This window comes from Nicotiana sylvestris, chromosome 7 (assembly GCF_000393655.2).
Source record: "Nicotiana sylvestris chromosome 7, ASM39365v2, whole genome shotgun sequence".
Classification (NCBI taxonomy): Eukaryota; Viridiplantae; Streptophyta; class Magnoliopsida; order Solanales; family Solanaceae; genus Nicotiana; species Nicotiana sylvestris.
Window position 1 is genome coordinate 75,568,237 of NC_091063.1, and position 17,390 is coordinate 75,585,626.

The 17,390-nt window shown below is 40.7% G+C and overlaps 2 protein-coding genes across 3 annotated transcripts; one reads left to right on the forward strand and one right to left on the reverse strand.

Moving 5' to 3' along the window:
• The first annotated feature begins 3,772 nt into the window (after nt 1–3,772).
• On the forward strand, nt 3,773–7,104 carry LOC104224142 (protein translation factor SUI1 homolog). Of its 2 annotated transcripts, none has more exons than XM_009775726.2 (5): nt 3,773–3,954; nt 5,631–5,757; nt 5,992–6,197; nt 6,277–6,330; nt 6,834–7,104. In XM_009775726.2, the coding sequence occupies exons 2-5, from the start codon at nt 5,721–5,723 to the stop codon at nt 6,876–6,878; spliced, it is 342 nt and encodes a 113-aa protein (XP_009774028.1). In that variant the 5' UTR covers nt 3,773–3,954; nt 5,631–5,720; the 3' UTR covers nt 6,879–7,104. The 2 variants fall into 2 exon arrangements, with proteins under 2 accessions (XP_009774028.1, XP_009774027.1); XM_009775725.2 differs by having other exon boundaries at nt 5,657–5,757.
• A 6,050-nt stretch (nt 7,105–13,154) lies between these two features.
• Nucleotides 13,155–13,982, reverse strand: LOC138873330 (uncharacterized). The gene has a single exon (XM_070151785.1). The coding sequence runs from the start codon at nt 13,980–13,982 to the stop codon at nt 13,155–13,157; it is 828 nt and encodes a 275-aa protein (XP_070007886.1).
• Nucleotides 13,983–17,390: the final 3,408 nt, after the last annotated feature.

Consider the following 17,390-nt stretch of genomic DNA (forward strand, 5'->3'; position numbering starts at 1 on the left):
TTAATTCCCTTAGGAGTTGGAAATTTCAGCAACTGATGATATGTTGATAGCACAGCCTTCATCACGTGCAACCACGGTCTCCCAGGATAATATTGTAGCCCATATCGCCATCCACCACCTCGAAAAAGGTTGTTTTTATCACCCCTTCGGCATTCATGGGCAGTATGATCTCTCCTCGGGTTGTCACGTTTACTTTGTTGAACACGACGAGGAGTTTTGTGACCGGAATGATACTTCCAGTGAGCTTGGCTTGCTCCAACACTCTTCATTGGATGATGTTGGCCGAACTTCCTCGGTCCACCAAAACACGTTTAATTTTAAAATCTAAGGCATGTAAAGAGATTACCAATGCAGTGTTGTGCGGTGGCAGCAATCCATCTGTGTCTTCCTCCATGAAAGTAATGACATCCTCAATGACTTTCCGGAGTCTCTTACTGTGGGTCACTAACACCTTTATCTTTTTTGCCGCCGAAAATGTCACACCATTAATCTCGTCCCCCCCCCGAAAATCATGTTGATCATCAAGTGTGGGGGTTCTTCTCCTGCTTTTGGAGGTTCTGCATTCCCACGATTACGGTCGCAGTTGTTTTTAGCCCGATCATTTAGAAATTCTTGTGATGACTATTTTTCAGTAATATCGCCACCTCCTCACGCGGATACCAACCATCCTGTTCGGTGACCGTTGGTCCCATGATATCTGCACCACAAATTGGGATCCCTTTTGGCTCGGATCAGATCTCATTGGTTTCGGGAACCTTGATTTTTTAATGTTCCTCATAGCCTACACTAGCTCTACTATGCTAACATTAAAATTGTATTCGAAAGCCTAGGGTAGGAAGAATCTCGAGAACCCACTGTCTCCTTGTCCTGTGGTGACCTATTATTCTGGCTGCGATCATTTCTCTAATCAGTAGCGAATCTATCCGCTGACCGAAGCCTATGCCACGTCTTTCAGCCCACTCATAAGGCAAAAACCAACCACTTGAAGATTGTCGATCAATGTTGAAATCATCCTTCAATTTCTCATCTTTGACTCGTACCGGTTATGAACGTCCACCCTTGTTTTTGCCTGGAACTCGAGTAGACTTTTTTTCAATTTCCGGGAGGTATCTAAACTTCTCGTATTCAACCCTTTAGTAAATGCTTCTGCTACCGATTCGTCTGGTATGATCGGTAGCAGCATCCTTTTTTCTGGAATTAGGTTACGAACTCCCCCAATAATTCTGACTTTCCTTGTGCAATCCTAAATATATCGACCTTTCGAGCCCGTACCTTTCTGGCCCCGAAATGGGCGTTAATGAAAGAATCTTTGAGCATCTCGAAGAAATCTATAGAATGCTCGGGCAAGAGCAAATACCATGTTAGGGCCCTCTTCGTGAGGGTCTCTCAGAATTTCTTCAATAAGACTGGCTCAATCTCGTGCGGAGCCAAATCGTTTTCCTTTACCACCGTTGTATAGGTGGTGATATGTTCCTGAGGACCTGAAGTCCCATCATGTTTTGGTATAATTGGCATTTTGAACCGCTTCGGGATCAACTTTTGTGCTGCGCTCGGTTTGAACGGTAGTGGGGTATACTTCTTCGAGTCTGGCCCTTTCAATACTGGTGGTGCACCCAGAATTTGATCCATTCTGGCGTTTACTTTTCCCATAAACCGCATGAGTTTGGTTTTAAAGGGATTATTTGCATTGTTGTTGCCGAATCCGCTGTCGTTCCTCCCGGCCCCGTTAAAATTGACTTCGCACCTCGGGGTGTTGTTATCGACCCTTTGCGTTATTTGATTTGCGGGAGAGCTGGGAGGAACTGGACCTCGTCCATTCGCATTGTTGGAAGCACCCAACAACGCTTGCCTTAACTCCGTCATGACCTGATCCTCCATCGAGAGACAACCCATAATGGCCGTTTGTTGTTCCCTAAGGATCCTTACTATTTCAAGGACGTGTTAGTCTTCAGAATCATCAGGAGTTGCCTCTCGAACATATTGTGGATACTGCCCACCATGAACCGGCATGGCATCATCCCCCTCGTTGCGGGTATCACTGATGGTATCTTCGTGCTGAGGCTGATTTCCTTGGGCTTCAATGTTGTGTGTAATGTTGACATCGTTATCTGCCATTTTTAATAATTTTTGATAAAAACAAAGATTCAAACAAGTTAGTAATAGATGCAGGGATCAATTCAATTACACAACTGTCTAAGCCCCACGGTGGGCGACAAATTATTTACCCGTAATATGGTATAGTTAAATTTATACGTGGTTTATAGACAAGTGAATTAATTTTATCCTAAAATGATAAATGAATTAGACAAAAATGTAAGACTTATCGTTAAAATCGTAAGACGATAGAGATCATGTGCCCAGGAACAAAGCTTTCGGAGGCAGTAAGAGCAATGTAAATAAGCAAAAAAGTAAAATGTCATTGAGCTTTGAACAGAGTGTAGTGTAGCTTGTTAGAAAATTCATGTCCCTTTACAATGATGGTAGAACTTACTATTTATAGCTGCACTTGGGGAACAAGGTCCTAGGATCAAGCCCCTCTTAAATGACAATTATGAGGGTCTTTGAAGAATGTATAACGGTAGGCAGTGAATGCCATATATTCTCTGTAATGGACCGTGCACTTAATGTTGTAGAATATTTTTCATTGAATACTGTCGGGTGGCAGGCATTTATTTCGCCTTCATGAATAATATTCTCTCCGATAACAAATGAGATTGTTGTCTTCGGTCTTGACTGCCTTCTGTCTTTGGCTCCACAAATCGCTTTCTCACGTGATCATTTAATATGAACATATTTTACTCTATAGAGCACGGTTGGAAAATCAATCAGTAACAAACAATACGAATCTTAGAAAATAACGTAAACAGTAATCTAAATATTTAAGAACTTCAGTAGAAGATGATTAGGATAACATGACCCAAGCTGTTGAGATAGCCTAATGGCTAGTTTTGTACTTTATGTTAGAATTGTACATAGTTTTTATAATTTTATTAAAATATTTTCTTTATTTGTTATTCAAAGGGTATACTCATATAGAATTAAGAAACAAATATAGACTAATTTTAGCCAATATTCTTTTTTTTTCTAACCTAAATTAGTCTATTTGTTGGGTAAATTAAAGTAAAAACATTAAAAACTCATAAATAGGCTTTGCGATTTATTTAAATTGTTCACAAATAGAGGATTGATGTTTGTTGGGATGACATTTTGAAGTTGTGATTAAAATTTAAAGTTATTTAATGAAGATTTGAACTATTTGATGATATTTTTCGGGAGTTAAAGTTCGTAGGAGATGAAATTTAATTTTATGTATAACATTATAATAAGTGTATAACATTATATATGTTGTATATAAACTGTATAAATACCTATGTTGTTCGGACTCTACGAAAATATCACCGAGTACGTGTTGGGTTTTCCAAAAGGAGTGTATTTTTGGAGAATCCAACACGGGTGCGACAATATATTGGAGAGTCCGCACAACATAAGATAAATACTATTGCAAGAAAATAATAAGCTATGCGACTGTAAACTTTAAAATGAGATTAAGTAGGTATGATGTAGTGTGTTGAGCTATACTATTGTGCAAATTTCTCTAGAATTGAACTGCAAAATTACATCTCCAGCTGAATTAGGAATTTGAGGACTAATTCTGATATCAATCTAACTTAAAGGGAAAAGTTGGGGAAGCGGTAAGTTCAGGGATTAGAGTGTCATTTGATGGGATGCAGCCACACAAAGCAATATGATGGTCCGTCAAACAGGGTATCGTGGCTCTCCCCTTACGTTTCAGACCGACCTAACGAAAGGGGCATCTTTAAAGAAGGATTCACATTGAAATTATCTTTCTTTCTGTGCACTGACGTTCGCTGTATTTGCTCAGACTTATCCGGAATTTGGGGTCTGCTCTATCACCACTGTCTTCATCTCTCCCAACCCTAACCTTCGGATCAGGTAAAATCTCCAATAATCTACTTGTATTTTCTGCTTAATATCTTCAGATCCAATGAATAGCCTTGTGTCTTTGCTATAGTACTTGTTTTTGGCTATAAAGATCGGATCTTTCTCCAAAGAATTGGTATTATTTGGGAATTTTAATACTAGGACTTGTGGATTTCTGATGCTTAGTGAATCTTTTGATTTTTTTTTGGCTTTGCCTAATTCTGGTTGTATTTTGCTCCAAGAATTGGTATAATTTAAGGAATATTTACAAATTACACTAGAGCTAAATTTGGTATAATATGACAAGAGGGGTTGCTCTGATGGTAAGCAACCTCCACTTCCAACCAAGAGGTTGTTAGTTCGAGTCTCCCCAACAGCAGCAAGGTGGGAAGTTCTTGGAGGGAAGGTTGCCGGGAAGGTTGCCGGGGGTCTATTTGGAAACAGCCTCTCTACCTCAGGGTAGGGGTAAGGTCTGCGTACACACTACCCTCCCCAGACCTCACTAACACAACAACAATAACAACAACATTTCAGGAAATCTTTCCTACTGTAGTTGTAGATATTTGATGCTTAGTTAATCTTTTGTTTGGTTGTGTCTTTTGCCTGATTCTGATGATATTTCTCTCCAGCAATTAGTACAATTTTAGGAAATCTTACACTCTGATGCTTAGCAAAATATATTGTTTTCTGTGGCATAAATTTTTCTCCAAGAACTGGTACCACTTCCGGGTTTTATAATGGATTTGTCAGTTTCTGATGCTTAGTGATCTTTCACTTTGGCTTTGCTTGTGCTGTATAGTTCTGGTTACAGTCAAACCTCTCTATAATAGCCTCGTTTGTTCCGAATATTTTTGGATGTTATAGCGAAGTGTTGTTATAGAAAATATATATTATAACATAAAATGAAAATTGGTCCCGGTAAAGCTTGACTTTTATATTGAAGTGTTGTTATACAGGGATGTTGTTATAGAGAGGTCTTACGGTATATTTTCGTTAAAGGATTTGGTAACATTTCGGAAGTTAGTAAGCTAGAGTTGTCAATTTCTGATGCTTATAGTAAATCTGGTGTTTTGCGTTGCTTTTTTACCTGTTCTGGTTGTTTGATTCATGTAAAATATACACACCCCTATTCTACTTTAGCTTCTGCATTTTCCTTCTGTTTTTGGTTGGATTTACTTTGCCTGGTTGGGTTTTATTTCTACTTGAATAAGAATTTCCTGCTGTAGACTGCTTCTTGTTACTGTAAGGCATTCAAGATGATAACTGAAAGTGTAATTACCTGATCGAAAAATAGACAATGAGTTGATAACAGAATCTTTCTGTCTCTATGTGTTGTTTTGGTGATAAATATCAGATTTCTCCAGGACTTGGTACTATTTTGGTAATTTTATTGCAAGAGTTGTCAGTATCTGATGCTTACTGAATCTTCTGTCTTGGTTTTTTTCTTTTCCAGATCTGTTAGCGATTAAGGCTTCATCTTTTGTCTGTATAAGTTTCTGCACTTCCTAATTTAGCTTTTGATTTTATCTCTTTTAAGTTGGATGTTGTTGTACACATTGATTATTGTTTTTACTTCTTGTAGTTAAGCATATGTAGATCACTTCTTGTTATTGTAATGTGTGCATGGCGATAACATATTATTTGAGTCGTGGAATTTGATTTCCTGTGTATTATTCCCGTTGTAATAGCTGCTGTAAGCTTTTCATCTGCCCAGGTCCGAGCATCCAAGTTTCGAGATTTGTGTGCGCTTGTTGTCTTCTACCACTCAGCCAAGTTTCATGTCTGATCTCGACGCCCAAATTCCTACTGCTTTTGGTATGGAGCTCCTTAATTCACATTCTTTTTTTGTTTTTGTTTTTGCAATTTGTTATATTTCCTGTGTCTATAAGATTCGTAGATCAGTTCGAGTTGAATGATAATTAATGATGTGCAGACTTTAACAGACTAGACGCGAAAAAAGAAAAAGGATGAGAAAGATAACATGTTAGTTCAGACAAGGTGAATTATATTCTTGTCATGTTCTGACCATTCTGAGTGCTTTAATGTCAGATCCCTTTGCCGAGGCAAATGCTGATAATTCTGGGGCTGGGTCAAAAGATTACGTGCACATCCGTATACAACAAAGGAATGGTAGGAAAAGCCTGACAACTGTGCAGGGGTTGAAGAAAGAATTCAGCTACAACAAGATATTGAAGGATCTCAAGAAAGACTTTTGCTGCAATGGTACTGTTGTCCAGGATCCTGAATTAGGCCAGGTTTGCAACTTTGCATTCTAGTGTTGTCTCTTAATCTACAAGTGCCATGACTGATGTATGGATTTTGTTGATTATGAAGGTTATTCAACTTCAGGGTGACCAGCGTAAGAATGTTTCTGCATTTCTTGTCCAGGTGATTGACCTCGCTTTTAGCACGTCATTTTGCTCATTTAATATTAAGATATCTTGCCATGAGACATAAATGTTAAGAAAAGATCTTTTGTCGTGCATTAACTGTCATTTATGAATTTCACTTTTTACCTTCTTTTTGTACACCTTCCGCTGCACCATGTCTTTTGAACTGAAATGTGTAAGTAATTGGCTATTCTGCTCCTTGACAACAAAAGTGGTTTGTGTCAGCCTCTAATTATTTGGTTCCAACTTCTGAGAGTCTTTTGGTCTTGGGTCTTTATGTACCGAGATTACTTCGTGAAGATTTACTGATCAATGGTGGAATCACAGAATGCATTATCAAAAAAAAAGGGTGGAATCACAGAATAGGAAACGGGAAAATTAACCGCAGTTACTTATATCTGTTGCTTGACCGAATGGACATGTTGTGTGACTTCCTTTGTGTGTATTTTATTTATTATAAATACAATTGCTAATATGTTCATTTTGGATTTGTCGAAGCAGGCTGGAATCGTGAAGAAAGAACACATCAAAATTCACGGTTTCTGATTGTTATCATCAACCTTGCTGCACAGTTATCGTACTTGTTATGTCAGTGCCAGAGATGCTATCCAAACTTAGTTCTACTGGAACTTGCTAGTGTCTAATTTCTGCTGGTTTGATATAAATACTGTAGTTGCTTGCTTTTCTATGTTCTGTATGTTGAATATGAGTTATGCTATATTTTCAAGCACATGCACTTCACGGAGTAGTGATGATCTAATTAAGTGCTCAAGAGACGTGATCCTTATCATCTTTGAACTGCTGCTGATTGCTTTAGTGTTGCTTAGAATGTCTTCGCTGCGTTTCTGGTACTGCTGCTCCAACTATTTTTTCTTTTATGACCTGACCACATCTGGGGCCAATGGTTAGGACCAACTGCAACCTCCGAAATAGATGGAATGGACAAAGATACCTCATGGGATTAGCTATTCCACAAACTGGCTAATCTCACCTTTTTAGTACAAAATAGTTTCTCTAACCAAATGGTTTCTCGATAAAGTCTATGATCAAATGCAGGATGAAATAATCACGCATCTAATTCAGGGATTGTTATACCTTATCTGACCAACCAAACGACCCCTTAGGGTGCATGTTGATGGATGAAGGGGTTACAGTTTTTTTTACAGATCTATTGAGGATTTGAGCATTGAGGGGGTAGAGAACGTTGAATCTTTAATTATTTGTACTCTGTAGGAAGATTAAAAGGCTTACCGGAAGACAATAGGGGGATGCTAGCCTGAGTGTTGGCTGCCGTTTTTCTTCTCCATTCTTCACAGATTGAAAGACGGCGGAAACCGTAGGGTCCTTTAGACGCTAAATGTCACGGCCCCAAATCTTTTATAGGTTGTGATGGTGCCTAGCGCCGTCGCTAGGCAAGCCAACAATGGACAAATCACATGATCTCTTTTTTAACAAATTTTTAAGCAATTAAAATTTTCTTAATTAAAAGATTTAAGAAACAACCGGTTTAATAAATAAGACGAAAGCAGTTAAGTGCAATCATAACTATAAAAAATAATCCAAAAAAAACCCACAAGTTTGTTAGTGTGTGTCAAGACATGGTGTCACAAGTGTATGAGCACTAATAGATTATACAAAATTCTAACTACTGTCTGAAATGAAAATAAATAGAAATATATGTAAGGATGGACTCTAGGTGCTGCGGGCAGCTCAGGAAGAAGCTCACCACTAGGCCTCCCGATAAAGTATGCGCGCCGATGTGATCGCCAGATGCACCTGTCTCAAATCCTACACGGTCTGTGTAGAAGTGCAGTGTGAGTATATAAACAATATGTACCCAGTAAGTATCAAGTCTAACCTCGAAGAAGTAGTGATGAGGGGTCGACTTCGACACTTACTATGGGCTAACAATATGAATACAGAAATTCTAAATGGGCATGGGTTATGTAAATAATAGCAATAACTCATTAACAAGCAGGAACAAATAATTCTTTCACAAATTAATAAATTCCAAGTAAATTTTCGTCATTAATAATTGTAACCTCACAAGCCATAAAATAATATCAAGTATGATTAGGCTCCGAGTATTATTAAACACGAGTTATGTCGAGGTCGTACGACCCGATCCGGAATAATGTGTACATTGTCGAGGGACGTGTGGCACGATCCATAGATGCATCTATTCTACTGCCGAGGCGTTCGGCCCGCTCTATAAGAAATGAGGATACTTTATAAGCATTTGACTTAAACGTTATTACAAGGCTAATACATAATGTAATACAATTTCCATTAACATTCTCTTACAATTCCTTTATCAAGTTCCAATATGATTTAGACAATTTAATTAACAAGTAGGGCACACTATTGCAAGTATTTCATGATTTGAGTCCTAAACTACCCGGACATAAGCATAATTAGTAGCTACTCACGGACTCTCGTCACCTCGTACGTACGTAGCCCCCACAATAGAAGTAAATATTAATTTAAATCACTTATGAGGTAAATTTTCTCTCCCAAGGTTAGACAAGAGACTTATCTCGTCTCAAAGCTCACTTTCCGGTCACAATTTCGTTCTAAAGCTTCAACTCGATGTTGAACAATCCAAAACTAGTCAAATGTTACATAAATTAATCAATACATGTTCAAAAGTTCATATTCTAACTATTAGAGTGATTACCCAACACCAATTGAAGGATTCCTAAAATCCATTCTCGGGCTCACGTGCTCGGATTTCAGAAATTTTCGAAGAAAGTTGTTATCCATAATCTCACGAACTCAAATATATAATTTTCACTCAATTCCATAATCATTTTCATGGTTAAATCTCATTTTTATCAAAATTTAGGTTTTTCATCAAAACCCATAATTTTTACAATTTTATATGTTAAAGTCTACCCATAATCTATGTATTTAACTCACATTATATAGAAATTAATTACCTCAAAGTTCTAGGTGAAAACCCCCCTCCAAGAGCTCCAAAATCGCCCAAGAGATGAAAGAAAATGAGCCAAAATAGGCTAAATCCCGCATTAAATAAACCATTCTGCATCCAACGATTTTCGCACCTGCGGAGGGACGACCGCTTCTGCGGCTCCTCATCTGCAGAAAATCATCGCAGATGTGGCCTAATTACAGGTGCCCACTTTTATGGGTCCGCTGCTGCGACGTGCGTGTCGTACCTGCGGCTTTGGCTGCTTCTGCGGTTTCCTCCATCGCACCTACGCGTTCGTAGGTGCGCATCCTCAGCCGTATCTGTGGTTCCTGGGCTTTTCCTGCAAGGCCCCTCTTGCGTCTGCTGGCTCGCTTCTACGAGCTCGCACCTGCGGCTGGCCCTTCGCAGGTGAGATTGCACCAGAAGCTGGGTGCTTCAGCTGTTCACCCAAGGCTAAACGCCTATTGCATCGTCCGAATGACATCCAGGTCCCCCGAGTCCCCGACAAGTTTGAAATCATAAAACGGACTCGCTCGCACCTTCGAAACGCGGAAAACAACATTAAAACTAAGAATCGCAACCTACAACCAATAGAATCAACTTATGAATTTCAAATTCTTCCAACTTACTCCGAACGCGCCGAAACATACTTAAACTACTCGGAATGACTCCAAATTTTGCATTCAAGTCTTAAATCACCATATAGAACTATTCCCAAGCTCGGAAACCCAAACGGACCTCAATAACATCAAAACTTACTCCAAACAAAATTTAAAGAACTTTAAAAACCTTCAAGGTACCAACTATCAGTATTAAGCGCTGAAATGCTCCCGGGTCATCCAAAACCCGATCCGAACATATGCCCAAGTCCAAAATCATCATAAAAACTTACTGAAATCGTCAAATCCTGATTCCGAGGTCGTTTACTTAAAATGTTGACCAAAGTCAAACTTGGACTCTTAAAGCTAAACTAAGGAACCAAGTGTTCTGATTTCAACTCGAACCTTTCCAAATCTCGAACTAACTATCCCCGCAAGTCACAAAATAGCTAAAGCACATACAAGGAGTCTTATTTAAGGGAACGAGAATCTAGAAAGCAAAATGGTCGATCGGGTCGTTACATTATCCACCTCTTAAATAAACGTTCGTCCTCAAACGGGTCTAGAATCATTCCTGGAGTGCTAGTGGATATCTATTCCTCATGTCCTCCTCAGTCTCCTAAGTCAGCTCCTCGATTGATTGACCCCTCCACTGAACCTTTACTGCAGAAATCTTCTTGGACCTCAACTGGTGAACCTGCCTATCAACAATGGTAACTGGCTCCTCTTCATAACCTAGGCTCTCATCTAGCTGAACCGTGCTGAAGTGTAACACATGCGACCTATCAGCATGATACCTCTAGAGCATAGACACGTGGAAAATTAGATGAACTCCCGATAAACTGGGAGGCAAAGCAAGCTCATAAGCAACCTCCCCAACTCGTTTCAATGCCTCAAAGGGACCTATAAACCTTGGGCTCAACTTGCCCTTCTTCTCGAACCTCATGTTTCCCTTTACCGGCGAGACCTTCAAGAGAACTTTCTCGCCTACCATAAATGACAAATCACGTGCCTTCTGATCCGCGTAACTCTTCTATCTGGACTGTGTTGTACGAAGTCACTCCTGAATCAACTTTACCTTTTCCAAGGCATCCTTCACTGAATCAGTACCATATAACTTAGCCTTATCGGGCTCAAATCATCCAATGGGAGAATGACATCGCCAACCATATAAAGCCTCAAATGGAGCAATCTCGATGCTGGACTGATAACTATTGTTGTAAGCATACTCGGCCAAAGGTAAGAATGGATCCTAGTGCCCGCTGAAGTCAATCACACATGCTCTGAGCATATCCTCCAAGATCTGAACTGTCCGCTCTGACTGCCCGTCAGTCTGTAGATGAAAGGTTGTGCTGAGCTCTACACGGGTCCCTAACTCACTCTATACCGCTCTCCAGAAATGCAAAGTAAACTAAGGGCCTCTATATGATATGATGGATATAGGCACACCATGCAACCGAACAATCTCCTGAATATAAAACTGGGCCAATATCTCTGAAGATCAAGCAATCACAACCGGAATGAAGTGTGCCGACTTGGTCAACCTATTGAAAATGAACCAAACTGCATCAAACTTCCGCAAGGTCCACGACAACCCAACTACGAAGTCCATAGTGATGCGCTCTCATTTCCACTCAGGTATAGTCATTTCCTGGAGTATACCACCTGGCTTCTGATGCTCATACTTAACTTGTTGACGATTTAGACACCTCGCAACATACTCAGCTATGTCCTTCTTCATCCGCCGCCATCAATAATACTACCTCAGGTCGCAATACATCTTCATAGCACCTGGATGAATAAAATACCGCGTGTGTTCCTTCTCTAGGATCTTCTCCCTCAAGTCATCAACATTAGGAACACATAGGCGACCTTGGAGTCACAAAACACCATCCTCACCGATAGTAACCTCACCCTGTAGTACCTTCTATGTGAGAACCAACAAGTGCGTATCATCAAACTAGCGAGCCTTGATCTGCTGGAATAGTAAAGACTGGGCAATAACGCATGTAAGAACCCTATTGGGATATGAAATATCCAACCTCACAAGTCTGTTAGCCAAGGACTGAATGTCCAAAGCTAGTGGCCTCTCCTATGCTAAAACAAATGTCAAGCTACCCATACTCTCCGCCTTTCTGCTCAAGGCATCTGCAACTACATTCTCCTTGCTCGGATGATAAAGGATGGTAACACATAGTCCTTTCGTAAGTCAAGCCACCTGCACTGCCTCAAATTGAGATCTTTCTGTTCGAACAAATGCTGCAAGCTGCGATAATTAGTGTAAACCTCACATGACATCCTTTAAAGATAATGCCTCTAGATCTTAAGAGCATGAACAATCGCGGCCAACTCCAAATCAAGTACAGGGTAATTCTTCTCATGAGGCTTCAGATGACGTGAATCATATGCAATAACTCACCCCTCCTGGATCAATACACAACTCAAACTAACACATGAAGCGTCGCAATACATAGTATACATCCTTGAACCGGAAGGCAACACTAACACTGGTGTTGAAGTCAATATGGTCTTGAGCTTCTGAAAGCTCGCCTCATAATCATCAGACCATCTGAACGGAGCACCCTTCTGGGTCAATCTAGTCAAAGGTGTTGTAATAGATGATAAGCCCTCCACAAATCGGCGATAATAACCTGATAACCCCAAGAAGCTCCTGATCTCAGTCGCCGTAGTAGGATGAGGCCAACTCTGAACTGCCTCGATCTTCTTGGGATCTACCTTAATAGCCTCACCTGATATAACATGCCCCAAGAGTGCTACAGAATCTAGCCAAAACTCACACTTGGAGAACTTACCATATAGCTTCTGTTACTGCAAGGTCTGAAGCACCACTCTTCAATGCTGCTCATGCTCCTTCATGCTACGCGAGTAGATCAAAATGTCATAAATGAAGACAATGACAAACGAATCAATATATGGCCTGAACACCCAGTTCATCAAATCCATAAAATGGTGTCGGGGCGTTAGTCAAATCGAAGAACATCACTACAAACTCATAATGGCCATATCTAGTCCGAAAGGCCGTCTTTGGAATATCCGAATCTCGAATCTTCAACTAATGATACCCCGATCTCAAGTCAATATTGGAGAACACCCTGGCACCCTGCAACTGGTCAAATAAATCATTAATACACGACAACAGGTACTTGTTCTTGATGGTAACACTTTTCAACTGGTGGTAATCAATGCACATTCGCATGGTCCCATCTTTCTTCTTCACAAATAACACCAGTGCACCCCAAGATGATACACTCGGTTTGAAAAACTCCTTTGCTAGCAATCCTCAAGCTGTTCCTTCAACTCCTTCAAATCTTTCGGAGCCATGCGGTATGGTGAGATAGAGATAGGCTGGGTACGTGGAGCCAAATCAATATAGAAATCGATACCACGATCTGGCGGCATGCCTGGAAGATCAGAAGGAAACACATCGGAGAACTCCCGAACTACGGGCACTGAATTGATCACCGGAATCTCTGTAGTAGTATCTCGAACATACGCTAGATAAGCCAAACAACCCTTCTCGGCCATGTATCGAGCCTTCAGAAAAGAGATAACCCAACTAGATGCACTGACTGACGAACCCTTCCACTCTAACCTAGGCAACTCTAGCATCGCCAAGGTAACAGTCTTGGCATGGAAATCAAGGATGACATAATATGGAGATAACCAGTCCATGCCCAAGATGACCTCAAAGTCGGTCATATCAAGCAACATAAGATCCTCTCTAGTCTTATAACAATAGAATATAACAATGCAGGATCGGTAGATCGGATCCATAACAACAGAATCGCCCACAAGAGTGGACTCATAAATAGGATTACCCAAGGACTCACGAGGAATACCTAGGAAACGAGCAAACAAAGATGAAACATATGAATATGTGGACCCTGGATCAAATAGTACTGAAGCATCCATACAACAGACATAAATAATATATGTTATCACGGCATCTGAGGCCACTGCATATAGTCTGACCGAAAAAGCATAGAACCTAGCTGGAGCGCCACCTGACTGGCCTCCACCTCTAAGACGACCCTTACCCACCTGTCCTCCGCCTTTGGGCGGACGAACGGCTGGTGGGGAAGTTGGTGCTGTAATCATAGGTTGCTGACCTTGCTGCACTGCCTTACCCCAAAGCTTGGGGTAGAACCTTCGCACATGACTAAGATCCCTACACTCGAAACAACCTCTCGATACGGTGGACTGCTGACATGAAGTTTGACCCTAATGGGCTGAATACCCACGGGAAGAACCTTGAATAGTTGGTGGGTGGTAGGAACTCTCTGGCATGGTGCTGAAATAGGGTCGCACTGGACAACCTGAGGAGGCGGCGGTGCTGGATATGTGGGCATACTGGACTGACCCCTCACGAACTAATGTCTTCCCCCAATCGAGACACCTTTGAACTCTCCACAATGTCGAAACCACTTATCCTCTGAACATACCCCGGTTGGATATGTTATGATAGAACGAGTTCATCTTTCCTTAAGCACTCCATTTTCTCTTATCGGCTCATGTTTTGTCAACTCTTTGAGGCATTTTATTTTCCTTAGGGGAACTAGAGAGACTTAACATCACTCTTTCTTGGTCATGATATTCATTTTCTCCTTTTGTGCTTTCTCTATTCTTTGTATCATTACTTTTCTTTGAATCCCTTCAATTCTTCAACTTATTCACTTTCTTTTTACATTTTTCTTTTTCTTTTTTCTTTCTTTTCCTTGCTTTGCCTTTCCTTCTCTTCATTTCTTTTCTCTTTTTGTGCCTTGATTCCTTTTCAGACTCCTTGTCTTTCCCCTAAACTTATATTTTTAGCCAATTGTTTCTCACTAGTGTTAAGGAAAGCTCAGGTGCCAAGAGAGGATCACAACAAAACAGGTAAAGGCTTGTAACATGGTTATCAAATGAGAAAGGTTTTTAGTCTAAAATAGGTTGACTAGGGATAACAACATTGGTGGGCCATGACATGGTCAAGGAGAGCCTACAATCACTTTTCAAGCCAAGCAAACTTAAAATTTCACCTTGAAACACATTTGGGGCAAGTTCTAGACCATTCCCATGGGTACTTGGGCTTGCAACAAAAACATCTCACCTCTCACACAACTGGATTGTTAAAGAGGATAGAGCCGAGGGCCCACAACGACTATATTCAAGATTGAAAATCACTATGGTTCAACTAAACTACTCGATGATTACTTAAGTCAACACAAGAGTCAAAAGGTCACTAACTAGAGCTATTTCTTTCCAAAAAAATTATTTTTAATCATAAGCACGTAGTTAAGTGTATTGGTACCAAGTGAAGCATGTTTGACTCTTAGAGTCTGACTCAATTAGGTCTTTTTATTCATTATTACTACTATTCTTACCTACACACCAAAAAAGGTTGCAATCCCTTAAGAAGGTTGTCACGTCATCCATTGTTGGGAAGAGTCACTCGGTTCACACAAAAACTACTTTTGGAAAGAACCGTGACATTAAGAAAACCAAAGGCTTATTGTCCACTCAAACATAAAAAGAAGCTACTAGATTAAAAAGAAGCTATTAGATTAAACAAGAAGCTACTATATTAACCATTGACTAATAAGAAAACAGAATAAAAAAACTACAAAGCAAACTACTGAAAACATAATGAATATACATAATGAGAGAGGAAAAGAGAGAATATATACATCAATATAGGGAGGGTATATAATATATACATGATAAAGAGAAAACAAATATTGTTAGTTATTACAAACCAAATGTATAGAAATCATCCAAATAGCAAATAAACACCCCTCCCCCCCCCGGAATAAAAATAAGTATTGTCCCTAATGTTTAACAAAGTAAGAATAAAGAAGGGTAATAGTGAAGAGGATTCCCTATGTGGCCTTGGACATCTCCATGTCCATAGTAGTGTCACCGCCCTCAGTCTCCTCTAACTAGATCTCATCATCCTTGGATTTGGGAGTAACTGGGTGGGTGAACATCTGGCGCACCACCTCAACAGTGTCAATAGCCAGGTCTGGCTCCTCAGACTGGCCAGCTGGTGCCATTGGAGCTTATGGTGCTTCTGGATCTACTGGTGTTGGTAGATCTGTCTCCATCAACATATCAAATGGAAGATCACCAGCTGTTACTATCCTAGTCACCTCTCTCCTCAGCCTGTCAACTGATTTCTTGGATGCTTGGGATTTCTTCATCTTCTTTACCTGCTTCCTAAGCTCCTCAATCACTACTCCATGTGCTACCAATGTGTTCATGATGTTGGTCTAGTTCTCCAAGATCTTCTTAAATGTATCCTCCACTGTTGGTAGAATCTGGGGTGCCAGAGTGGATGACTGTGATGCAACAACACTGTATATGTCATACAGGTTTGCAGCAGTTGTCTGCATCCAGTTGTTAAGGCTCGCTAGTGTCTGGGAGACTCGCAGTGCAGATAGTGGGTGAGTGGACACAAATACCGACTTCAAAGCTGAGGTGGAAGGCATTGATACTGAAGGATTTGAAAGAGGTAGAGGCATAGCTGCTGCACTGGCATGAGGCACTACTGAAGTGGAAGGCATATATACTGACTCTGTAGCTACCATCGAAGGCTTATCAGACTGGTCTACGGTAGTAGTCGGCTGACCCTTTTTCTTCGGGTTCCTCGGGTCCATCAGAGAATACCAAGAGAAATGCTTCTTTGCCCTAACCATTGTGTCAAAATCCCTCAGCTCCACCCCCGCATATGTAAGGTACTCAATGATAGTGTTAGAATACGGGTAGGATATGTCAGCTTGCCTAGCAACCACATACATGTTGGCCAACATCACGACACCCACATTGATTGGGTACCCGGCCATGATAGAGGCGCCTAACACTGCCCGCTGAATAGGAAGATTTGTTTCATTCTGGCACTGGTCTAGTATGATGCATACGAAAGTCTGCCATCTTTTTGCCTTGAAGTTTAGGGTGTTCTTGTGAATAGGAACCCCTATTATGATCCATGGTGGTGGCGGCCCCAGGAATACAAGAATCTCAACTAGCCATGGGCGAGCTGCATCTCCCATAGCCATATTTCCAAGCATTGCATCGGCTCAACATCCTCAAACCTCAAGTAGGTGTTCAAGGTGTTCTGGTCAAATCTCACCTTCAGGTTCCTAACTTTCGTCACTTTGGTCCCTTTCTTTATGTGCGCCACATTGGCGTAGAATTTACGAACCAGATATTCCTTGGCGTCCACTACACTTTGGGTGAACAATATCCACCCCTTCCGCTATAGAAATTGTCTTAACACCGTCGGGTTGTATTTTCCAAGGTCTTTTAACATCAACTGACGCTCAAGAGTGAGCAATATCACCGGCCACCACTTTTGGAAGCTTGTGAAGGTAGGTAGACTAACAAATCTATCTTCCCAAATCTCTTTCTTCTTCGACCTCTCAAGGTCGGCAACTCTGGTATCAACCTTTCGGCCATCATCAGGGATATCATTCATATCCACTATAGTAGCTGGTGCATCGGGGGAATGTGTAGATGAGGGTTCTGAAGCCT

Excerpts from the sequence above, each read along its gene's own strand:
- LOC104224142 (XM_009775726.2), top strand. The coding sequence starts at position 5,721 with ATGTCTGATCTCGACGCCCAAATTCCTACTGCTTTTG. Across the intron at positions 6,198-6,276 it reads AGGATCCTGAATTAGGCCAG|GTTATTCAACTTCAGGGTGA; the intron begins GTTTGCAACTTT and ends TTGATTATGAAG. Across the intron at positions 6,331-6,833 it reads TTTCTGCATTTCTTGTCCAG|GCTGGAATCGTGAAGAAAGA; the intron begins GTGATTGACCTC and ends TTGTCGAAGCAG.
- LOC138873330 (XM_070151785.1), bottom strand. The coding sequence starts at position 13,982 with ATGATTACAGCACCAACTTCCCCACCAGCCGTTCGTCCGCCCAAAGGC.